Below are 25,785 nucleotides of genomic sequence, written 5' to 3'. Positions count from 1 at the left end.
ATTCGGATATGAGAATTATATAAATTTTAAGTGATTCTTCACCATTAGGATATCGGGCGAAAAACTATATACATTGAGGGATATCTCAAAAAGTTATGGATGGATTTGGTCGAAACTTGTTGGGCAGGTTGTGTGTGTGACAAGGAAGAATCGATTCGATTTTGGTGAAGATCTGAATATGGATTCGGATATGAGAATTATTTAATTTTTTAAGTGATTCTTCACCATTGAGTGATATGACCAACAAAGTGATGACCAACAAAAACACTCCCTTCCTACGATTGACGGCAACGTGTACTTCACTAAGTGGCGCTTTAGTTCCCACAGTTTCTCAGGTGAGGAAGTCTGTCGCTTCATCGAAATGTAGGTGTCAATACACAAACGTCAGGCTTCGCTAGTCGGTTTGTAGAAATTGGGTTAATTCCACATGATCCATTTCGTGCCGATTCCAGATTAGTGACATAAAGCCAAGAGTATCCTCCAGCCTAGTCTCAAAATAGTCGTTGGTTGCGAGATGTCAAAAATATTGGTGTATAGTTTTTTTGTCAACGCTTTAATGGGCGCAAACGTCCAAACAAAACACAACAAGGTTTTCTCAAGGAAAACGAAAATGATTATAAGGTTTGACCTGTAGGTATATCCATGGCGGTGTAATTAGCAGCAACTGTATTTATACTGCGAACTTTAAAAGTTACAAACAAAAGAAGCTCTGCTGTTGTGTGAGCACAACGAATGTATATAAATATTGTGGGTTTTATCTTTTATTACACAGAAATTATCTTAGGCGATAATTACCTCAGAATCTGCGAAGTGCGAATTCAGCAGTGAACGTCGATACTCGATAATCTGCAAAGACTTGGATTGGATGACTGGTGTGACTGTCCCCCAGGGAGAACATGATGGAGGATGACCCCGGGTTGCTCCGAGCTTCGCTCTTGGTGCCACCACTTGCTGAACTCAGAGATGGTGAGGGAGATTGATGGAAACAAATCCTCCTGGTCCGTTCGTAACAACGTTATTCGTTACACTGAAGAGCATAAAACGAGGGAAAACAAAACAATTGAAGGCACATTATGTAGATTGGAGAGGTTAAGTTTACAACACAAAATGTGTACTTCATTCGGGTAGTATATTCATGGACGACATGGAACGCGAGATTCTTCAAAACCATTTAATTAATACACTTGCTTGGCAGCCATCTATATATTACGTACGCAACGGGACATGGGCGGACATTGTGGCAGGACAAATCTTTAATCATCAATTCAAAATGAATCCATTTGTTTAGTCTTTCCACTTATGGAATACATATCGAGCTTCTTGTCATGTGTAGAGATGTGATTTGCTGTTTAACTCCCGTTCCCTCTTCCTTCCCTTCCCAGTATAGACCACGTCCTTCCCTTCTCAGTATGTACCATGTTCCTCCCTTCCCAGTATGTACCACGTCACTCCCTTCCCGGTATGCACCACGTCCCTCCCTTCCCGGTATGTACCACGTCCCTCCCTCCCCGGTTTGTACCACGTCCCTCCCTTTCCGTTTGTACCACGTCCCTCCCTTTCCGGTTTGTACCACGTTCCTCCCTTTCCGGTTTGTACCACGTCCCTCCCTTCCCGGTATGTACCACGTCACTCCCGTCCCTTCCCAGTTTGTAGCACGTCACTCCCTTCCCAGTTTGTACCACGTCACTCCCTTCCCAGTTTGTACCACGTCACTCCCTTCCCAGTTTGTACCACGTCACTCCCTTCCCAGTTTGTACCACGTCACTCCCTTCCCAGTTTGTACCACGTCACTCCCTTCCCAGTTAGTACCACGTCCCTCCCTTCCCGGTATGTACCATGTCCCTCCCTTCCCGGTATGTACCATGTCCCTCCCTTCCCGGTATGGACCATGTCCCTCCCTTCCCAGTTTGTACCACGTCACTCACTTCCCGGTATGTACCACGTCCCTCCCTTCCCGGTATGTACCCTGTCTCTCCCTTCCCGGTATGTACCACGTCCCTCCCTCCCCGGTTTGTACCACGTCCCTCCCTTTCCGTTTGTACCACGTCCCTCCCTTTCCGGTTTGTACCACGTCCCTCCCTTTCCGGTTTGTACCACGTCCCTCCCTTCCCGGTATGTACCACGTCACTTCCTTCCCAGTTTGTACCACGTCACTCCCTTCCCAGTTTGTACCACGTCACTCCCTTCCCAGTTTGTACCATGTCCCTCCCTTCCCGGTATGTACCATGTCCCTCCCTCCTTCCCAGTATGGACCATGTCCCTCCCTTCCCAGTTTGTACCACGTCACTCACTTCCCGGTATGTACCACGTCCCTCCCTTCCCGGTATGTACCCCGTCCCTCCCTTCCCGGTATGTACCACGTCCCTCCCTTCCCAGTTTGTTCCACGTCACTCCCTTCCCGGTATGTACCACGTTCCTCCCTTCCCGGTATGTACCACGTCCCTCCCTTCCCAGTTTGTACCCCGTCCCTCCCTTCCCGGTATGTACCACGTCCCTCCCTTCCCGGTATGTACCCCATCCCTCCCTTCCCGGTATGGACCACGTTCCTCCCTTCCCGGTTTGTACCACGTCACTCCCTTCCCGGTATGTACCACGTCACTCCCCGGCTTGTAGCACGTCCCTCCCTTCCCGGTTTGTACCACGTTCCTCCCTTCCCAGTTTGTACCACGTCCCTCCCTTCCCAGTATGTACCACGTCCCTCCCTTCAGGTTCCCGTTTTGAATCCCACAAACGGAAAACTCCCATTCAATAAAGACCATCATCTGTCTCAAACAATTTGTTTCAAATTTCGATTTCAGTACCACGAATAGTACTCGCCTTGAAATGTTACTTTAATGCACTTAACTCAATTTGGCCTTGTATGTACAGGGTGAGTCATAAGTCCATGACATAGCGATGAATACAAAACGCCCAACTCTGCAGAACGTTTCTGTAATGATATTGTCGTGTCCGTACCGATAAAGACCTGTCTTGGACGGATGACCGATCGAGCTTACAGTCACGTGAAAAAGTAAGTACACCCCATGTAAAGTTTTGACTTTTTCAACATATTTCAACATACAGCTATTTGATATTCATTTCAACAATATTGATAGATAAAGGATATATAATATAACAAATATCATGAAACATTTACATTTTGTAGTCCATTGTATAATTTAAATAAACATTAATGCAAATTTCGCATGTGGAAAAAGTAAGTACACCCCGACATTTATCACTACTTCAAATAAAATTAGAATCAGGTGCACCAGCTCAGGTGCAAATGCTGAGAACATCGTTAGAGAGGATCTTGGAGGAACCTGTCTTATTTAAACCTCAGACATTTCGTTTGGTTTGCTCTTTGTTGTCGAAGTGTGCGGCATCACCATGCCTAGATCAAAAGAGCTCTCTGAGGCCTTCAGAAAGAAGGTTATAGATGCCTACGAGTCTGGGAAGGGATTTAAAAAGATCTCCAAACAATTTGAAATCAATCATTCGACTGTCCAGAAGATCATCTACAAGTGGAGAAGATTCCAAACAACTGCCAACTTGTTCAGGCCAGGCCGCCCCAGCAAGTTCAGCCCGAGAGCAGACCGCAAGATGCTGAAAGAAGTCTCTAAGAACCCCAGAATGTCATCACGGGACCTACAGGTAGCTCTTGCCACTATTGATGTCAAAGTGCACGAGTCTACCATTAGAAAGAGGCTGCACAAATTTGATCTACATGGGAGGTGTGCCAGGAGGAAACCTTTGCTGTCCAGAAAGAACATCAGGGCAAGACTGAAGTTTGTCAATGAACACCTAGGCAAAGACCACCACTTCTGGAACAATGTGTTCTGGACAGATGAGTCAAAGGTAGAGCTATTTGGCCACAGTACCAGAAGACATGTTTGGCGAAAACCAAAGACAGCATTTGACCACAAGAACCTGATACCAACTGTAAAGCATGGTGGTGGAAATATTATGGTTTGGGGCAGCTTTGCTGCATCAAGGCCTGTGCAGCTCACCCTCATATAATCCACTATGAATTCTTCATTGTACCAGAGGGTGCTTGAGGATAATGTGAGGCCATCTGTCGGAAAGTTGAAGCTCAACCGAAGGTGGACCTTGCAACATGACAATGACCCTAAACATACCAGTGAATCCACCAAGGAATGGCTGAAAAGAAAGAAATGGAGGGTTCTGGAATGGCCAAGTCAAAGCCTGGATCTAAATCCCATCGAGATGTTGTGGTGGGATTTGAAACAAGCTGTGCATGCAAGAAACCCCTCAAACATCGCACAGCTGAAATAATTCTGCATGGAGGAGTGGGCAAAAATTTCTCCCAGTCGATGTCAGAGACTGGTGGACAGTTATAAGAAACGCCTACTTGAGGTTGTTTCTGCCAAAGGGGACAATACCACCTTTTCGAGCCAAGGGTGTACTTACTTTTTCCACATGCGAAATTTGCATTTATGTTTATTTAAATTATACAATGGATTACAAAATGTAAATGTTTCATGATATTTGTTATATTATATCACCTTTATCTATCAATATTGTTGAAATGAAGATCAAATAGCTGTATGTTTAAATATGTTGAAAAAGTCAAAACTTTACATGGGGTGTACTTACTTTTTCACGTGACTGTACCTCCGAGGCATTCAGTCAACTATGGCAGAACCTCTTTATACTTGTGAGCAGTAGTGGAGGGCAGCGGTGCTTACCTGGACGGATGGCGCGAAGTGGGTTTTCCGAACCACCAACAATTAAATGGGACAGGACAAGGAATGAAAGTTCAACAGTAAAAGGATTTAATAAAAATAATGCCAGGGAACAAAGAATGCACGGTAAAATATTCCTAAGCTGAGGATCCTCCATACGGACTCGGATACACACAAGGGGAATAAATAACTGAAAAATAATTGCGTGTTTGTGTACTCAGCTTTGAGCGGCTCTTGAACCCCGTCGGTCCTCGAACGGGTGCCCAGACAGTGCATGGGAAAACATGCGCCTTGGCGCGAAGTCCATTCACTGCCAGCTGCTGAGAGCGAAGCGAGCAGGCTGAGCTCCGTCCTCGTCGTCTGCTCCACACAGCACCGCGCGTGGTCTCTCAGGCGCACCCAGCCGTCACAAATTCAGCACCAACGAATTGCGACCGCTCGCAACAGCGCAAGAGCGTATAAAACCGTGACTGCTCGTGATGACGGCCCCAACGCAAGAGAAGGAAAATGCCGGGACTCAGTCTTTTGTTCCCCGGTCTCCCACGTCATCCGATGACGGCCGCGCGTGCTCCAATCAGAGTCCATCTCATCGCTCAACAATACCGGACCAATCACCACCCCTTGTCATCACCCCTGGTAGTGTGTGTAGTGCAGTGTCATCAGGAACGAATGAAAAATCACAGAGGCATTTACATACAGGAGATTTACCCTTAACCCCTACCTAATTAACATAGCCCCACCCCTCTCATGGGGACAATCATACACTTGCGCGACATCTGGCCTAACGGATTTCCTACTTAGGTACATGGAGGTTTCTTCTTCTTAACGACAGTCGGAGCACACTACCTATTCAATCCTACCTGGCCCTAAGGTATACCATTGCCTACTCCCCGTAATGTAACAATATTTTCGGAGATCTGAGAACAGATGTCTTAATGTTTTGAATTCCCAAATGACAAATTTTTGGTTTGTCTTGCTGTCGAGCTGTAGAATACACTTCCAGTCTGAAATGCCTAAAACATTTCACTACACCCACTAAGGAAAATTTGTATTTAACTAGCAGGAGTACCCGGCGTTGCCGGGGGGGGGGGGGGGGGGAGGAAGGAGTGGGCAGGAGAGGGAGGGGTGAGGAGGGGAGTGGAAGGGGGAGGGGTGCGAGAGGTGAGGGGAGAGGGGGGAAGATATACTCCAAATACATCTTTGGGGGGGGGGGGGGAGGGGGTGGCTTTGACAGGCTCCTCCGTTTTGGGGAAGAGGGATGAGAAGGAGAAAAAATTTACCCATGCAAAGAGTGCTTTTAACCTCAGTGTTGCCCAGGTAATAAAAAGGAAATTGTAATACCCTCTGCCACCATCACCAGGTGGCGCTACACAGTGCACATTTACATAGAGAATTTACATCCCTCTTCCGGTCCCCCACACCCCCGCTTGAGGCCGCGGCCACATAGCCTATGTCACCTCCCAGCCAAATTTGTATTTGTACCCCGAGTAAAGTATATAAGCGTTTATAGCTGCAGTACCAGGCGTTGCTGAAGCGAAAAATAAACATTAATATATTTGAAACGAGGGCAAATATAATGGAAAATAAATTACATCCAAATGGGAATCCATCACAAATGTCAAATCATAATTTTACCTTTTTGTTGAATCTATGCTACTGAATATGCCGTTCATCACGTTTCTGAGTTAAGTATGATGACGGGCAGGAAGAAGAAGAAGCCGTACTGTGATCTTCGTACACTTCCGGAATTGTTTGATTTATTTGTGTTCAAATGTTTGCGAATTGTTTTGTATTTATTAATGTAAATGTGTACTTGTATATAAGTATAATTGTCATAAATCAAAAAGGCTTCGGCACTATAGAGTGATTTAAAAAAAAAAATCCAAAATAACGAACTTAAAAATTTATTTATGTATTTATTTATTTTTGGCCAAAAACACTCGCAGGCACTCACTGATGAACCTCTGAAAGTTTGACGAAGATCCGTTCAGCTATCTCTGAGAAAAATGGCGACACACACACACACACACACACACACACACACACACACACACACACACACACACACACACAGACAGACATCTCTCTTATGTAGTAGATACTAATATACACACATCACAGGGAGGTAAAAGAGGAAGGGTTTGATGTAAATTGAGAATTTTATTAAAATTGAGTTCGTTAAGAGAAGTGTAGTGGAGAGAACAGACGATGAGCAGGGAAAGGAAGTTGGCAAGAGATAGAAGGGAATAGAAGGAGCGGTTTGTGGATGTTGGAGCAGTGCAAAAAATGCCATCATTTTGCATATGTAATATATAAACAGTGCTACATAATAATGTGTGACACATTGAGCATTATATGTTTTTCATCCATTCTTTTATTTCCTCTCTTTTATTTATTCTAAGTTTCAAACTTATTATGGTTCCCGGTGTGAGGCATGAAGTGTTTCTGTCATCTTGGTGTCCATGTCCTGCTTTTTGAAAAATAATTCTTCCTTTATTTAACTTTAAATTAATTTTTCAATTATTCCACCCCTTCCCCCACATTTCAATTACAAGTACTTCATTTTCAATTTTTGTTTTTTTTCCAACTTTCAATTATTTAATTTTCTGGTTATTAATTTTTTTATTGTTTTTTTTTTGTGCAGTGCTTCAAGCAGGCCTCGCTGAGAATTTTGAGCAGGTGGACGTGTCTGTCGTTGATTGCCCAGACCTCCAGCTGGCTCCATTCTGCCTCGCTGCACCCGGTACAACAGCACATGTACTCGCATGTGTGCGTGTTCCCACACCCGCACAGTTTTCATCTACCGGAACATTGAAATATGCATATCTCTACGACGCCAGTCTTTTGCTGACAATGCGTTTGCCATAAATCGTCTCTGAACATTTTGACCTGTTAGTAGGCACCATAGCAAACTCATTGTGCATTTTGTGATAAAAGCACAAAATTTGGCACATAGATAGGCGAATATATATGGATCAGACATTAATATTGGGGCATTGCAGATTTGGCCCCTGACGACCGTGGCAGCCATCTTTCTTATATATAAATATAAGATCTTATATATAAAATGGCTGCCAAGTATTTATGCTGACTATGAGGTACTGCTTGATTCAAAAGAAGCAGATGGTTTCAGTTGGGTAATTAGACTGATAGGTCCTCAGAGATTATTATTAATCATTGCTCGTCAGCTATTGTACTGTATGGGATTATAAAATGGTTATTTTAGTGACACAGTGGTGCAGAAATATACTTTTCTGTGATGAAATAACCTTGTTTTATTAATAACACACTCAGACCACCAAGCCAGTCAGCTGTCCTGATGTCCTGATTACCATGAAGTGCATAATCACATGAGGTGTATGAAAATTATCAAAGCAAATTAAGAAAAATGAAACTATTTTGTGCTTACATTTCTATGAAACCCACATTTAAGTGTAGGCCTAAATCATGAGCGGAAACTCTAAATCTAGTTGGAGCTATCCATCATGTTCATCTACCAGAAAAAAATTAGCACAGAGCAAAAGTACAAAGTCCTTAAAATCATTTGATAGATCAGTCAAACAATCTCATGATGGTGTTGAATATCGAGTGCAGTCCTCATCAGATATCACAGTTAGTTCTGTTCAGAACCTCAGGCCTCAACATTGTCACAGTCATGGTTCTAATCGTGTCTCACTGGAGGCCAGGATGTCAATTCAGTGAACACGAACACACACACACACACACACACACACACACACACACACACACACACACACACACACACACACACACACACATGTACACACACACACACACACACACACACACACACACACACTCTCACATTCACCCTCATCGACACACTCACACTCACACATACTCGCCCTCACACACACATACACTCACCCTCTCACACACACACACACACACACACACACACACACACACACACACACACACACACACACACACACACACTCAGCTGTGCATTCAAGTGCAGCCTTCCTGTGCTTGCAGCGTTTCACCCAACCCTCTTTTTATTTGCAGGACACAAGCTCACAGCAGGTCTGGGCCACAACCAGTAGTGTGGCCCAGTGCTGCTCGACCAGACCATCACCGATCTTGGTCCACCCCCAGCATTTCATCAGATGGTTGCCACACTGTCAGAGGCCAAATCTGCCCCAATATCCAGATTTTTTTCATAATATATAAGTCTATTTCTGCTCCCACCTTTTGTTCATATGTGTTCTGTACCGTCCTCCAAACAGTGATGACTCCATTTACATTTCGCTGTCTGACAACATCGACCAACTTTTATCCACTCATCCCAACTCTCTCTTCCTCATACGTGGCGACTTCAACTGTCATCATGCCAGCTGGCTGGGTGTGGGTTTCTCTCTCACCAGCCATGGCACCTCAGCAAAGGACTTCTGCGACTCATTGGGACTGACACAATCTGTCAATTTCCTGACCTGGATCTCAGTCAACGGAGCATCTTCTCTTCTAGACTTGTTTATGACTAACTTCCCTGCAAATGTCTGCTGCTCTTCTTCTGCTCCAATCGGCTCATCTGATCATGTGCTTGTTCAAGTGGATATCTCTCTGACCATTCTCAGAGAGCCTTCTCAGCGTCGACGAGTCTGGCATTTAACTCAGGCCGACTGGCATGGTCTTCAAGCAGCCAGCAATCATCTGGACTGGTCTCCCATCTCTACTGCCTCTGACATCGACTCTTCCTGGGAATTCTTCCAAAGTAAACTGCTCTCTCTCTTATGCATAGATTTATCCCATCTCGTCTTCAGTTGTCATTCCCGTCCTCCCATCCATGGTACACTGAATCTTGTGGTGAGGCAGTTGCCCTGAAACAACTTGCCTTTGCGTCTTGGAAGGCAAATCAGCTGAAGGCAATCTCAGTTCCTTTCACAAAGCTCGGAACAAGTGTGTGTCTACCCTCAGGAGAGCCAGAAAGCACTATCTCTCCACTCTCAAGACTGAACTCTCAAACCTGTCTCCTTCCTCCAAATCCTGGTGGCATCTGGGCAAGTCTGTTTCTGGTGTTTGTTCCCCCTCCACCCCCTCCCTTACCTCAAATGGCTACACAGCTGACACCGCACGTGACAAAGCCGAATTCCTCAACTCTGTGTTTGCCTCAAAATATTGTGTCCCAAACCCATCTGTCGTACCCACCGTACCCAGTCGAACCCAGCTGCTCCTGGACTCTGTGTCCTTCTCTCCTGACAAGGTGGAGAAGTTTCTGTCAAACCTCGACTCAACGTGTCTCAATTTTGCAACTGGACCAGACAGCATCAGCCCACGGGTCCTAAAATCCTGCTCTGCCGCTCTTTCACACCCTCTCTCAATTTTCTTCACCCTCTCCTTTACTCTTCACCCTCTCTTTTGCTCAAGGTCATCTGCCATCTGCTTGGAAATCAGCCAACATCACCGCTTTACACAAGAAAGGTGCAAAAACAGATCCTTGCAACTGCAGACCAATCAGCCTACTCCCAATAATCAGCAAGGTCATGGAATTGATCATCGCTTCTGACATCAAATCCTTCCTCTTCTCCAATCGCTTGATCTTGGATCATCAATTTGGATTCAGGCCAGGTCATTCTACTCTGGACATGCTACTTCTGCTGTCTCAACAATGGATGGAGGTCTTCAATGCCAAACAGGAAATCAGAGCTGCCTCCCTTGACATATCTCGTGCCTTCGATGCGGTCTGGCACCCCGCCCTGCTCACCAAACTCTCCTCGTATGGTATCCATGGAAAGCTCCACGCATGGCTTGCAGACTTATATTCTGGTCGCAGCCAACGTGTGGCCTTCAATGGAATTCTCTCTTCTCCCCTTCCTGTTCAGGCTGGAGTTCCTCAATGCAGCATTCTGGGCTCTCTGCTTTTTCTAGCCTTCATTAATGATCTCTCCAACTCTCTGGAAAATCCTCTCTATCTCTTTGCGAAAGACTCCACTCTCTGCCGCTCCATTCCTCATCCCTCAGATCGGTAGTCTGCAGCCTCCTCACTCTCTGCAGACCTGGACAAAATCACAGACTGGTCAAACAAGTGGAACATGTCTTTCAATTATGACAAATCTCACACTCCCACTTTGTCTCTCTGAAAAGACCGTCTGGACAATCCTCCCATCTACTTTCTGAACAATCCTCTTGAAGAAGTTCTGTCACTCAAGCTCTTGGGTCTCACTATCTGCCATGATCTTTCCTGGGAAAACCACATTTCCAAGCTTGCCTCCATAGCCAGTCGCTGACTGGGCATCCTCCGTCGTGAGAAGTCCGTTCTGGGCACTTCTGAGCTCCTCACCACATACAAGGCTTTCATCCGCAGCTCAATGGAATGGTGCTCTCCCCTCTGGGCTGGTGGTCCTGCCTCACGCATAGCTCGGCTTCATGCGGTTGAAACCAAACCTCTCTCTCTCTCTCTCTCTCTATCTCTCTATCTCTCTATCTCTCTATCTCTCTATCTCTCTATCTCTCTATCTCTCTATCTCTCTATCTCCCTATCTCTCTATCTCTCACTGCAGGCAGGTAGGTGGTCTTTCTGTCTTCTACTGACTCCTCTCCGGCCTTGCTCCCCTTGTTCTGTCTGTGCTCTGTCCCCCAAATATTCCTGCAGGACGCGCAAGATCTGCCAGCAACCCTCTTCTGGTGAAACTGCCAAAATCAAGACTCTCTGCTCACCTTCACTCCATTCCTCTTTTCTCCCGCCTCTGGAACAAACTCCCTCACTCTCTTCAATCCCACTCCTCCCTCCAGGTCTTTAAAACAGCTGTTCACCACCATCTCTTATCTTCCCCCATCCAAAACCTTGATCTTTTCTAACCCCCTTTAAAACACCCCAAATCTGCCTCTTTAAATCCCCAACTTCTTTCCTGAAATTCCTAGAAGTGTTCATTTGCTTTATACATTGTACCTCTCCCTCCTCCCCCAGCCCTCCCCTTTCCACAGATCTATTGACGTCCCTGTTCTCTTCTATTGTTGTGCTTGTGTACTTCCCTCTCTCCCCCTCTTTTCTCCCACTCCTTTCATTGTATGCTTTATGTATCTGTGCATGTTTTCATGCTCAATGTGTTAGTTCTTACACGAGCCTCGATTCTGTATACAAAAAAAAAAACTCTGCTAGATTTGGTGCTTTTATTTTCCAAAATGCACAATCGTCGTGAATATTTCGACAATGGGGCCCCACTGTGTACCGATGTGCCAACTGCACATTTTGTATTCGTTTTTCTGTGTGTGTGAAATTGTCTGTGTCACCACACAAAAATGTTATAATACGAGTTGTTACAATGAACTTCAATGCAGATGAGGCCAAAAAGTCTCAAATTTAACATAAACTAAAGGGGCAAATAAAATAATGAATGAAAAATATGCAATGCTCCACAAATGTGTCACACACTATTATTTGACACCGTTTACATATTAAATATGCAAAATGGTAGCATTTGTACATTCCTCCCCCAACACCCAAGTGACCCACAAACAACTCCTTTTCTTCCCTTTTATCTCTTCTCAACTTATTTTCCATTTTTCTGCTTGTCGTCCCACACTCCCCCATCGCTCTTTCTCTCCACTCCTACTTCTCTTGCTCAATCCAATGTAATTTTACTTGTAATGCTGTGCCATGGTTGGTTAGCCGTGCTCTATCCTTTTCAAATGCTAAGTGTCAAGCAAGGAAGCAGCACGTACCATTTTTAAAGTCTTTGGTATGACTTTGCCAATGTTCGAAGTGTCAATCCTCCCAGACTCGGAGCGGACGGACACTGACCACTACACCACCGAGTCTGGTGGTGTAACGTTTAAAGCATTCTGATACTCTTGTTATGAAAGTGTGACAGCCACGGGAATACAGGAAGACTACATTGGTATCACAAGAGGTCATGTGGTCTTTGCTGACTACACCAAGATCACGATCCTTGATTCTTTAGTGCCTAAATAAAGGAAGAAGATCCACTTGAGTAAAGCTGAAGAATGAATGCAGGACATTTTTTGGACAAAAGTAACAGTTGTAGATGATTCATGAAGACGGTTTTAAGCTACTACACGTTGGCCTTGACTTCTGTTTTGAGGCCACCATAGGTCAATATCTAGTGTATATTGGGATGTGGGGTCAGGCAGTGCTGTTGCCGGCCTGCAGTCAAAAGGTAACCACCATGAGGCCAATAACTCCATAGCTTTTCAATGTCCAACACGTCCAATTGGACATTTGAGAGGGTTCTGTGCATCATGTCGTCCAAGCTGCCTGCTCGGATACAAGAAAACTCCATGTATGACCTGCATCCGGTTATCCAAGACCCAGTTTTTATTTATCTCTACCTCCATGCTCCCTCCTGCCCCCCTTGCTTCACCCCATCCTTTATCTTTAACTTAACTGTCTTCCTCTTAAAGTCGTTTACATTTGTGCATCAAGTTGGCAAGGGGCTGGGTGACTTCAATTGTGGCATTAGGACTGCGTTCCCATTTTTATGGTTTAGAAACAGTTCCCACTGTATTCCCATTTTTTGTGCTCGAGAGATGCCAAAAGACAATGACGTCACAATGGAAGGTGCCGTATGAGTTTGGAGGTTGTAGGGAGGAAGAGGAACATTCCTGAGACGGATGTACTTTTGGCAATTTCACTTGCACAGGGTTCCCAAGCCTGACCTCTTCAGGTTCAGTCGCTATTTGCCTTCTTATTTGGCTTTTTGACGTGATAAAAGGGAATTGTTTATCGAAGGTGTGCATTGCTCAGAAGTTCGACAATGCGTTTCCATTGTGGCTGAGGAAGCTCATGGAGCAGATCCTCGTATTCGGGACTTTTAAACAATATAAATGTGTTTTTTTACCAATATGTGTGTGTGTGTGTGTGTGTTTTGTCTCTCTCTCTCTCTCTTTGGTAACAGGCCTGTGTGGGGATGAGCGTATCGCAGATGTTGGGGGTGTTCCTTACCTCATGCCGGAACCAAGGAAAGACAAAGTTAGTTTGTTGCTTATTATTCAACAAATTTGTGATTTCTGTTGTTTTCTATTTATTTATTTCTTGGGTTTGGCAATGGGGAAACAGGTGGACGCAACATGAATGGAAATAAACTGAGGAAAAGATTGTTCATTTAAATGGATAGCCATCACCCTGCCAAGCCAGCGGCTGATCGTGGTTGTAGGTCATGAAGAAGGCAGCACCCACACTGGACCCATAGGCTGGAATTTGATTCCTGTACTGGGCCGCAATTCCTGGTTTTGGTTGATTAAGACCACAAGGTGTTTCAGTATACAGCAGCACCCCTTTTTTAAATGTGAAAAAAGACGAGCATTGTGTGTAGGATGTGATGAGCTGTTCCTATAATCATAAGGTGTGCGATTTAGACATTCAGGTGCAATGCGGACTTGGCATACGTTGTGTGTAGCGAAGGTAAATGGCGTACAAGGTGAAGATTTTGTTTTTTACCATCATCTTATGGTGAATGGATTAATGAACTCTTCCCTGAGCCTTGACTATAGCACTTAAGGTTTTCTTCTTTCACATTGTTTTGTTCTTACTTGATGGTTTCTTCCTTTTCCCATATGCCTTCCCCTCAGTTATATGACCTCGGTGACGTTTCGCGATTGGTGGGTCTGCCTGGTGCACTGGTACTGGGAGCGGGTGCCGCCTCCCATGCCGTGTTGGGCATGAACGGCGAGCTTATGGCTAACGTTTTAACCTCACCACAAGGTGGAAAAGAGGCGGTTAACAACCGCAGCTTCAGTGCCCGCTGGGATAGGAATGCTGCGAAATCGAGGAGCGTGGCTGGAGAGGGTGTCCCAGACGAGGCGAGACCGAAGAACGAGGAAGAGGAGCACGGTTGTGTACTTGAACCATATAACCACACCGAGTTTGCTTTTCTTGGAAATTTATTCATCAGCCAAGGAAAACGAGGAAAGGTAAAATATGGAAGTGATGATGTGAAGGACAAAGACTGAATGAATGATCGTTTTAAGGCCATTTTTCCCGCCAGAGCGGGGGTTAGCCTTGCGGGCCCCATGACAATCATGGTTCCCTGTTTGAGGCAATGTTTTTATGGCCGGATGCCCTTCCTGACGCCAACCCTTAGTCACCTCTTACGATGCGCAGGGATACGGTGTACCTATTCTAAATCGGGGTACACACCGTGATCATTCATCCCAGCAAGCTGGTACTCAATTAGCCGACCTCGGAAGGATGACAGGCTGAGTCAACCCCCCTGGCGTTAATTCAGCGATCGACCGGGATTCGAACCCAGGATCCTAGGATCCCAAGCCAGCACCCTAACCGCTAAGCCAACACCAGGCTGACAAAGTCCTTTGTAAAGGACAAAGACTGTGAGTTGGAAAATAATATGTGGGAAAGTGAAGTGATATCAAGTTCTCCCGGAATGATCTCATCTTTTTTCACTCCTCTCTGTGTCTCCTCCTTTATTTTTATACCACCCAAGTTTGCTTTCGTCTTTCTTGCCGTATTTACGTTTTCTTATGTTATTTCTCTCCACTATTCTTGCTTGTTCTCTCACATTTATTCCTGTCCTTTAATCTACCCGACCTTTTTTGAATCGACTTTGTTTTAAAACTTCATACTGTCAATATCATTATTCTGTGCTTATCTAAGGTCCTGGAGATTCGTGCAGGGGTGCGCACCGGTGCAAGTAACTTCATCTCGTGCATGCGTCTTGCCCTATTCCGGAATTATGGAGAGAAGCCCGTGGGACTTGGAGGAGTTTTTGTTATGGAGGAAGGCGATGCCAAGCTGCACGTAATGGTGAGGAGGAATGTGAACAGGTTTTGGGGCACAAAGTCATTCCTTGGCCCCTCCCAGCTCCTAACATTGTGTAATAAGTAATTGGCCCATTGCACCTAAGGCCTGTCAAACTATTTCCTTTAATCTATTTACTCAGCGGCCCTTCTCTCTTACCCCTCCACACATTTGCCTCAAACATTCATCCACTCCCAGATATTCTCCTTTTCCCAATGCCTTCTTTGCACCTTCACATACTTCTATTCAACCCAATAATCCACTTCCCTCAATCCCTTCATCCATTCCCATGTGTATTCCTTCTCACTACCTTTTCTACCCCTTCACCTACTGCCCTTAAATCCTTCACCCACTCCTTTAACTGACTTCCCCATATGTGGCAAGTTGGAGGCGACCATAAGCGAGTTGGTAGGAAAACTGTTTTTTTGGTAGGAAAAAATGGAAAACTTTTGGTTCACGAGTTATCAAGTGACCACTATATTCGTCATGTGTGTGCGTGTGTCTGTGTGTCTGTCTGTCCGCAGCATAACTACCCGATGATATCATCCGATCTTGATGAAACTTGGGTGGGAGGTTGATATCATGATCTAGTTGTGTCCTGCCTCGAGTGGGCGTATTGCGCCCATTGTGGGCAGAGCCACGCCCGAAAAAGATGTCTTTTTAGGGGGTAATCGAGTTCAAGCTACATCTTCTCCGAGGGGTTTGGTGGAATCTGACAGGGGTTTCGATATTTGGTTCGGCCAGTGTCATGTGTCCAGCCTCACGGAGCTCGATGTTTCACTTTTGTTATTTATTTATTTATTTATTTATTTATTTATTTATTTATTTATTTTTTCATTTCATTTTTCACCAAATTTTCGGTATTGTGTAGCTAACTAACCTCATAACTGATTATACATTATTTTCTATCTCATTTCAAGGTCAGTAACCTTCGTTTTTACATTTCCGAGCCTGGCCTGTCCGGGCCTGTTTCGGTTATAGTCCGTCCTTTGTCATTGAATACCGCTCGCCCGTGAACCATCATCGTCTCCTGACTTGTTTTTACTTTATTTATTTTTACCAAACGTGGTGGTGGTGGTAGCTCGTGTGCAGCATGTGGCTGCTGGTTGCATCATTTTCTGGGTGTGCGGCTGTACCGCTGATGCTATTCTCACCATTACCAGTCAGCTGTTACTCATTTTGCCGACCTCGGAAGGATAACAGGCTGAGGCAACCCATCTGGTGTTAATTCTACGGCATGCGGGGGGCTTGAACTCAGGACCCGAAGATCTCAAGCCAACTACCTTAACCGTTAAGCCAACACCAGGCTACCAAACGTGGTGAAAAACACTTTTTGAGAGATCGTCAGTGACTCAAAATATGCCAGAATACTGAGATAGTTGTTTATTGATGAGTAATGATAAGGAGAGGAGGCTCCAAGTAAGACGACTCCAAGTAAAGGGGGTGAGGAGTGGATGGTTGGGGTAGGAGGGTTTACCCTGGGTACTACCAACACGTATGCAAAATTTGTTGGAGATCAGGTGAAAATCACGAGTCGAATAACCCCCTTACAGGGATCGGGCGATGTTCGTTCTTTGTGCCGATGACCTGACTCCTGGTACTACCAACGCGTATCCAAAATTTGGTGGGGATCGAGCCTGCCCTGGTTTATTTCTATGATTTTCAGATGTACATCACACATGCATGCATGCATGCATACATACAGACATATGTACAGATAATTGCCTCATTTAATACTAGCGGGGCTACCCGGTGTTGCCCAGTTTATTTTTTACATAGCCCTACAGGCTATGCCGTTTGGAAGTGTTTGTCTGTCCGTATGTATGTATGTATGTATGCATGTATGCCCCTCACAAACGGCCACCAATCAGAGCTGAGGATTTCGTCACACGTCACGGGGACAGCATTTAGTAACCATTACAGTTGCATATTTTACTGAAAGGAAAGGGAATCACATATGAGGCCAAAAGACATGTTATAAACAATCCGTATGCTGTCCACATACAATCAGATGGCGAGAAAAATCGGACAGGCAATGGGATTCGTCATTCATGCGTAAGGACTCATGTAAGCAGCTTTGGTATAGCCAAAGGTTATTGCCACTTACCAAGGCCTGGCAAGTCGAGACAGCTCTGATCCTTTAGTCTGAGGGAGACGCAATACATATATAAGGCCTTCAGCTTGTCGGGTTTTCTCCAAGCTTCTTCCAGTTTAGTAGTGTCTGTTTAAAAATGTAATTGTACGTTGGACAAAATTTACTGAATCATTTGTGGTTAGGGCAACTTTGATGTCCGGTCGGTGTGACCCATTAAACGCATGATAACCTGTTATACACCTCAACACAGAGTTTGTGCTACAACCTCTGTCGTGTGACCCATAGGCCACCTGTCAAGTTTGGTTGCGATTGGATAAGTAACGACCGAATGTATCGTGGTCAGACAGACAGACAGACAGACAGAGAGATGCCAAATTGCGTGTTTTAGTATGATTAAGTCTTCATTCGGCTGTCCTATGCGGGTCGGTGCCACTAAATCTCACTTTGCACACCTGGTGGCAGTTGATTGCAAATCCCTGATATTGATTTGTGTGATTGAAGAAGAGTCTGAAGTGCAAATCCGACTCCTCTCTTATACAACAACACAACAACATGCATTTTAAAAGGCCATTTTCCCTGCTAGAGCGGGGGTTAGCCTTGCGGTCCCCATGACAATCTTCTCCATTTTGCCCTATTTTCTGCATCTCTCCTTGTTAACCCCCTTGCCCGCATTTCTTCTTCCACCATCTTTAGCCAAGTCTTTCTCGGTCTTCCCCGTCTTCTACTTCCTTCTACATTCATTTCCATAACTCTTCTCAACCAGTCACTTTCATCCTTCCTCAACACATGACCAAACCATCTCAACCTGTTCCTCTTCACAGCATCAATCACAGGCTCTATTCCCATCATCTTCCGCAATTCATCATTTGTCTTCCTCTCTCTCAACGATACTCCGCACATCCGTCGAACCATTCGCATTTCCACCCTTTCCAACCTTCGTTGCTGCTCTACGTTCATTACCCATGTCTCGCTCCCATGCAGCATACACCTTTCCCTTCAGCTTCAACGACACTCCCCTTATCATCAGCACGCCACTCAATTCCCGAAACTTCTTCCATGCACATCTCACTCGAGCAACCGTTGCCGAGTCTGATCCACCTTCTCCATTCAGCATGTCTCCGAGGTAGCAAAATGTTTTCACACCTTCCAGCTTCACGCCGTCTCCAAGATCCAACTCAACATTTCCTCCATCTGCAGCTCCCTCTGTGCACACCTTACATTTGAATGTAGCTGCCACACTGGTTAATGACCCTCTCAGACCACTACATTTTTGATGAACCCACTCAGCGCACATTGTACACTGAATGGAGTTCACTCCGACACCCTTCCTACACACAGCACAGGGCCACTTCCCAGTTCTTTCCACCTCACCACATGCTTTACCACTTGCCATCACCTTTGTCTTTCCGATATTCACCTTCAGACCTTTTGTCTCCATACATTCCTTCCACGTGTTCATCTTTTCCTTCAGTCCATCCATACTTGCCGCAATCAACACCAGATCATCTGCATACAACAACTCCCACGGTAAACCCTCCTTTACGTTCTGAGCCAGCACCTCCATCACAGCTACAAATAGTAGTGGACTTAGTACCGACCCCTGATGCACTCCCACCTTCACCTCAAACTCACCACTGTTCCCGTCCTTCGTCCTTACAGCTGTGCGCGCTCTTTTGTACATTGCCATCACTACTCTGATCAACCATTCCTCCACTCCTAACTTCCTCAATGCCCATGTCAATACTTTGCGTGGAACCCGATCGAATGCTTTCTCCAGATCAACAAACCCAAGAAACAACTTCTTCCTCTTCTCCATGTACTTCTCCTGCAACTGCCTCACAATGAAAAGCGCGTAATAGTAAGCGCGAAACCACTCTCTTATAGTCCAGTGGAATTTCAGAAAAGCATGTTTTGCGGTATGGATGACGTTTTATGGTTGATTCTGGCACTATGGCATGTCCTGAGCAGGAATCAGCCGGGTGCCACTTTGGCAGCCTTGGGGAAAAAATTTTGCGGCCCAAAAACAAAATGGCCGCCAGGCGACTATGTCGCTGATCATAAATACCCCATAACTTCCTTATTATTGGTGCTAGAAAGTTAATCTTGGTGTCTATGTTTTCTATGTTTTGTTTTCTATGTCTATCTATGTTTTCATGGTCCAGGAAGCCATTTATACCATCTAATTTATCATTGTCACTTCCCTACAGCATGATATTGCCGGCATGACCAATATTTATACTAAATTATGCATGTATAATGTTGGTGGTTCGCTAACATTGATCTCTTTCTGTCCTAACAGGTATATATAACAGCACGACCAATGATGGATGGCAGATGCTTCTTTGACTGTACAAATGATTCTCCTAATCTTATAAACTGTGGTGTTGGTAGAGTAGAAACTGTTAGAAACTGTAGCATCAGGCGTGGTGATGGGTTAATTAATAAACTTACTGGAGTTGATTCGATCAGATGTCACAAGAATTGTGTATCTACATATACTACGTACGTACATCAGCACATCACATAAAAAGATTTCTATCCAGACAGAAAGATGACAATCTAGGAACTGATGAAGTTATTCCCCACAAAAAATCTCGCAGATCAGGGAGAATCAGGGACATTGCTTGTTCTGTGGTGAGAGATGTATAACATTGGCCTCCAGCTCCCGGCATCCTGATAGATGGAGAAAAGTAATCCAGTGTCGTACAGCAGATCACTTCAAGCAGAACATATTACTTACCTGTGATGTTCGCAATGATTGTCTAGCAGATGAAGTCCAAGTTCGAGTTGGTGGTGCGGTTTCAGATTTACATGCTGCTGATGGGCAGTATCATGATGATTGTTATAAGCTCTTCATGAATCACAAGAATATACAAGCAGCTGCTAACTCCGCAACAAATTTTCCACAACCAGATGATTCTGCCTTTGATGTCTTGATTGAAGAAATATCAGTAAATAAGTCGCATGTATGGAACTCTCTTGAAATTCAAGATACATACGCTAATCATGGAGGTACCGTACAACCACGTCGCAAGCTCATTGATCGATTAGTTAATGACTTTGGTGATGATCTCCTTGTGCTCTCAGGTAATGGAGTTGCGAGTATACTCGTCTTCCGCAGCAAAGCTCCTCATCTCCTCAAACTTGTTGACGATAACGCTGATGTTGATGTGACACCCATTGCCAAAACAATCAAGAAAGAGTGTTCAGAAAGATCAGCTGACCGAGACACGTATAAAACTCGACTATTGCTGGAAGATGCCTCTGAAGCATGTAGTGATCTACTTCTAAACTTGCTTGCTGAATTGTCACCCAAATTGGATCACACAAACACGGCTCTACTGATAGGCAACATCATAACTAGTGTTCTAACCAACAGACCAACAACACTACAGATAACTCTTGGAACTATCCTGAGGGAAAAATCACTCATAGAACAGTGCTCTACTGGCCCAGAAAGTAGTTCTGAATGTCACACACAACAAGACCCAACTGATCAGCTTGATCAGCCAATGTCTGGTTGATCATCTGGTAGGCAATACTAACAATGCGCTGGTCATCACATCTGAACACCCAGTTCCTGTAGCGATCAGAAACGGTGAAATAACCACGAGGAATGATCTGCATAACACTCACGAGGAGGCTGATGTTATCATGGTGAATCAGTTGGTAGAATTGGCGGTCAGAGGTACATCGAACATCTGCGTAGTTTGTGATGACACTGATGTCTTTGTACTCCTCATACACTTCTACTGTAGAGAGAAACTAAATTGTGGTGTGACGATGGAGAGCCCCATTGCTGGACGATGTGTCATAGACATAAAGGCTATGGCAAACAAACATAGGAACATCACAGACTATCTTCCTGGAGTTCATGCGTTGAGTGGTTGTGACACTACTTCATATCCTTACGGCATTGGTAAAGCAACAGCCTTGCACTGAGCAGCGGAACGTCACTGAAGTTGTTGGGAATGCAAGACGTCAATATGGACGATGTAGTATCTGAAGCTACATCATTCATATCCATGTGTTATGGCTCAAAGTATGATGGAGACATGTCAGAGATGCGTTATGCTGTCTACAACAAACAACAACAGGCATTTTAAGGCCATTTTCCCTGCAAGAGTGGGGGTTAGCCTTGCGGTCCCCATGACGATGTTCTCCATTTTGCCCTATTTTCTGCATCTCCCCTTTTTAACCCCCTTGCCCGCATTTCTTCTTCGACCATCTTTAGCCAAGTCTTTCTCGGTCTTCCCCGTCCTCGACTTCCTTCTACATTCATTTCCATCACTCTTCTCAACCAGTCACTTTCATCCTTCCTCAACACATGACCAAACCATCTCAACCTGTTCCTCTTCACAGCATCAATCACAGGCTCTATTCCCATCATCTTTCGCAATTCATCATTTGTCTTCCTCTCTCTCAACGATACTCCGCACATCCACCGAACCATTCACATTTCCACCCTTTCTAGCCTTCGTTGCTGCTCCACGTCCACCGAACCATTCGCATTTCCACCCTTTCCAGCCTTCGTTGCTGCTTTACGTTCATTACCCATGTCTCGCTCCCATAAATCATAACACTTCTCACACATGCAGCATACACCTTTCCCTTCAGCTTCAACGACACTCCCCTCCTCATCAGCACGCCACGCAGTTCCCGAAACTTCTTCCATGCACATCTCACTCTAGCAACCGTTGCCGAGTCTGATCCACCTTCTCCATTCAGCATGTCTCCTAGGTAACAAAATGTTTTCACACCTTCCAGCTTCACGCCGTCTCCAAGATCCAACTCAACATTTCCTCCATCTGCAGCTCCCTCTGTGCACACCTTACACTTGAATGTTATGTCGTTATGCTGTCTGGTCGACAAAAATGGCAAACACGAAAATATCCAGTGCTCTAAAGCTAAAGTCTCTGCCACCCACTTCAGATGCCTTCGCTGAGCATGTCTACCGTGCCCACTATCAGACTATGATCTGGAAATCTTCACTCTCAAGCGCGCCGCCTGCAGCAGCAGATCCTGTACAGTATGGATGGACCAGGAAGGAGGACAACAAGTTGTTTCCAGTGATGTTACCTGATGATGTTTCTCCTGCTCCACTCGAGGTGCTACATATGATCAAATGTGGCTGTGCTTCAGCACGTCCATGTTCCACCAGTAGATGTAGTTGTGTGATTGCCCAGATGTCATGTTCCATGTTCTGCAATTGTCATGCTGGAGCAGAATGTAACAATGATCACACCAGAACCATATCATCACAGGACGATGATGAAGACGTCTGAAGGACTTGTCTAAATTAATGTATTTTACAACTGGGCTAAATGATTGGTTAAATGGTACTTACCGTGTTTAGTTTTAATCTATTGATATTATGATGTATCGGATACCTGTAAATTTTAATGAGTGTTTATTCAATATTTATTCAATATTGTGTATCGGTAGGATGAATGAATTAGTATTCTGTCCAATATTCTGATCTATTGTTGAGTTGGTATAATACTCTGTTCATGAACAATGTGATGTTTCATTCGCTGTATGTATTGATATGACTGATAAGTATTATCTGTAGGTGTTATTAGTATGGCTATGTCTTAGTGTTAATTTTGTTAAGGACAGTTAATAATAGCTACTGGTGGTTGCCAAGGTTGATAGATTGTACTTACCTGCTGAATTTCAATAAAGAAATGAATTTGTGAATAAAGTTTCAAATTATTCTCACAATATTTTTAGCTTAGGTGCAAATTTGTTTATTTCTAGTGTAGTTATGTGTAATCTTAGTGCATAAATGGCTTCCTGGACTCTGAAAACATAGGTGTAGACACCAAGATTAACTTTCTAGCACCAATAATAAGGAAGTTATGGGGTATTTATGATCGGCGACATAGTCGCCCGGTGGCCATTTCGTTGTTGGCCCGTAAAATATTTTCCCCAAGGCTGCCAAAGTGACACCCGGCTGATTCCTGCTCAGGACATGCCATAGTACCAGAATCAACAATAAAACATCATCCATACCTCGAAACAGGCTTTGGCTCCCGAATCCCATTTGGCAACTGGACTATTATCGGATAAACTGACACCCTGTCAGATAAACATGTTCTGCACATCAGTTGTTGTCACACAGCACACAAGCTTGCGTTTTAATGTAATCTAACATTGTGTTGTGGATGAAATGCATGTTCTGGACTTGTTACGTTTAATCCTTTTGCCTTCCCATCCTCAGCCACGTTTTTCACCATGTCCTCTGCACAGTGATGAGTGTGTGAACTCGTGGTTGAAGTTCATTACGGTTCCTCCTCCACTCTCGTGCCTCTCAGTTCTCGTGTCCCACGATCCGGTACTTGTATAATCTACTCCTCGTTCTGCAGTTCAGCTCCTCATATTGTTTCTCATCTTTCTCTTTCCTCAGCATTTCTCCCTTTTCTTTATCATATCCTTAGTTTCTGTCTTTTTTCCTCTTTGTTATCATCTTTTGTTTTTATCTTCTTCACCTTTCCTCGACCCTTTTCCTTCTGTAGGATTTGTTTTTGTGCCCTTGGGCGGCATACAAAATGGGTGATGTGATCATCTTAATCGTACCAATTTGGGATGTGTAGGGGGCAAGGAGAGTTTAGATCATATGGTGTGATCGTCTTTCCTCACAACCTTACATAATGGAACACATCGGCCTCCAAAAGGGAGGTTTTTGTTTTGTTTTTTTGTTTTTCTTTTTTTGTATACAGAATCGAGGCTCCTGTAAGAGCTAAAAGACGTTTAGCTACTTCAGTGTCCTTGATGGCTTGGGTGGAGAATCACGTTGACCACGTTGCCTTGTTAAGACCACCACAATGGTCTCATAACACTATCTACTTCTTCTTAATGGCCACAATTGTTCCCACATTGTGCTGTTGGCCAAAGGGAAGCTTGACCCAAGTCTTTCACAAACCGGCTGGCTAGTCCTGACATTCTATTCCAGTTAGGGCAGAAATTGATAATTGGTTCCTGGTGCCAGAGATAACTCGCCTACTCTTTGTGAAGGACACCGTGGGATCTTTAACGTCCACCAACTAATGCCGGCAGATGGGACGTCCAGTTTACGCCCATCCGAGGGACGACACACACTGATGAATCACACTGCCTGTGAAACACCAGGATGAAAGTTTATAGCTGGGTCAGGATTCGAACCCAGGCTATAGACGGATGAGAAGCGAGTGTGCCATTTCAGCCATCCTTCCAGCCTGGTCCCATAAAACTATGAATCATGCCAATCCAATTGATCTTAAGCGAGGTCGTATGACATATTTACGCCTTTTCTGTTAATCCCCTAGGCTCTCTCCCTCCGTTTGGAGCACGTGCACTGCTTTGGCCCACATGGCTTGGGAGGACACTACCACTGTGACGTCACACCTCGAAGTGTCCGTTACCATGGTTACTTCATTCCTGCCAGGGAAATCTACAGGATAGACAGACCAAGCTAACCTTCCATTTTTCATTACAAGATCCTTGCTTTTTGAGGTAATCCACATTTCCAATGGAGGGATGATGCAATGTTATCATAAATGATTAGTTTATCAGATTAAAATGCAATGTCAACATCAAAGATTTTGAAAACGGTTTTAAGGAAAGTATTTTGTGAAAGTTTTATAATCTTTACGATAATTCACCAAATGTCTGTCTGTCTGTTCCCAGGTACCACAAAAACGGCTGAACTGATCGCAACCAAATTTTGGGTGTATAATCCTGGGACCCCCTGGAGTAAAATAGGCTATATTGTTTTTCCAATTTTTTTTCCAATTTTTCCAATTAGGAAAATTTTTCCAATTTTCCAGTTTTTCCAAACACGATGGAATAATATTTACCGATATGAACAGTGATGTGGCTTTTATTGAAATTGTACAAATACTGTTTAGATTTTGATGATTTGCGTGTGATATTTAACGGATGTTTATATAAATCGTTTAAAATTTAAAAAGCCTTCAATTTCTGATATTTTGCCTTTTCATTTGGGCCTCCCAATTGAAGCCCCGCCCTTAGGGCGGGTACCGTTGCTACTTGTTATAACGAAAATAAATCTCTTAATGCTGGCTATGATTCCTGGTCTGTGATTGGCTGAACAAGCTGTTCTTCATGCTGCCAACATTGCTTTTTGTCCACCGTCGCACCGCGGAGCGAAAGGGGGACTATGGTTTTCCCCTCCGTCCGTCCGTGCGTGCGTGCGGGCGTGCGTGCGGGCATGCGTGCGTCCATGCGTAAGCGAAGGACCGCATTCGAATTTGGTGTGTGGGTGCAAC

General features: G+C 44.6%; 2 protein-coding genes across 6 annotated transcripts in view; one reads left to right on the top strand and one right to left on the bottom strand.

Annotated features, from left to right (window-relative positions):
* LOC137432380 (uncharacterized) overlaps positions 1–25,785 on the bottom strand; it is a 515,673-nt gene that overhangs the window by 138,677 nt on the left and 351,211 nt on the right. The window lies entirely within an intron of this gene.
* On the top strand, positions 267–25,578 carry BKGD (beta-keto-L-gulonate decarboxylase). 3 transcript variants are annotated; one of them, XM_078783147.1, is made up of 9 exons: positions 267–335; positions 890–966; positions 7,330–7,428; positions 13,562–13,635; positions 14,235–14,576; positions 15,277–15,426; positions 23,739–23,852; positions 24,823–25,009; positions 25,184–25,578. In XM_078783147.1, the coding sequence occupies exons 2-8, from the start codon at positions 897–899 to the stop codon at positions 24,970–24,972; spliced, it is 999 nt and encodes a 332-aa protein (XP_078639273.1). In that variant the 5' UTR covers positions 267–335; positions 890–896; the 3' UTR covers positions 24,973–25,009; positions 25,184–25,578. The 3 variants fall into 3 exon arrangements, with proteins under 3 accessions (XP_078639273.1, XP_067980359.2, XP_067980360.2); XM_068124258.2 differs by lacking the exon at positions 267–335 and adding an exon at positions 657–747; XM_068124259.2 differs by lacking the exons at positions 267–335; positions 13,562–13,635 and having other exon boundaries at positions 810–966.

The sequence above is a fragment of the Myxine glutinosa genome, chromosome 8 (assembly GCF_964187855.1).
Source record: "Myxine glutinosa chromosome 8, kmMyxGlut1.1, whole genome shotgun sequence".
In the NCBI taxonomy this organism is placed as follows: domain Eukaryota; kingdom Metazoa; phylum Chordata; class Myxini; order Myxiniformes; family Myxinidae; genus Myxine; species Myxine glutinosa.
The sequence above is the reverse complement of the archived record's forward strand: the minus strand, read 5'-3'. Positions and strand labels throughout refer to the sequence as shown.

Excerpts from the sequence above, each read along its gene's own strand:
- BKGD (XM_078783147.1), top strand. The coding sequence starts at position 897 with ATGATGGAGGATGACCCCGGGTTGCTCCGAGCTTCGCTCTTGGTGCCA. Across the intron at positions 967-7,329 it reads ACTTGCTGAACTCAGAGATG|TGCTTCAAGCAGGCCTCGCT; the intron begins GTGAGGGAGATT and ends TTTTTTGTGCAG. Across the intron at positions 13,636-14,234 it reads CGGAACCAAGGAAAGACAAA|TTATATGACCTCGGTGACGT; the intron begins GTTAGTTTGTTG and ends CCTTCCCCTCAG.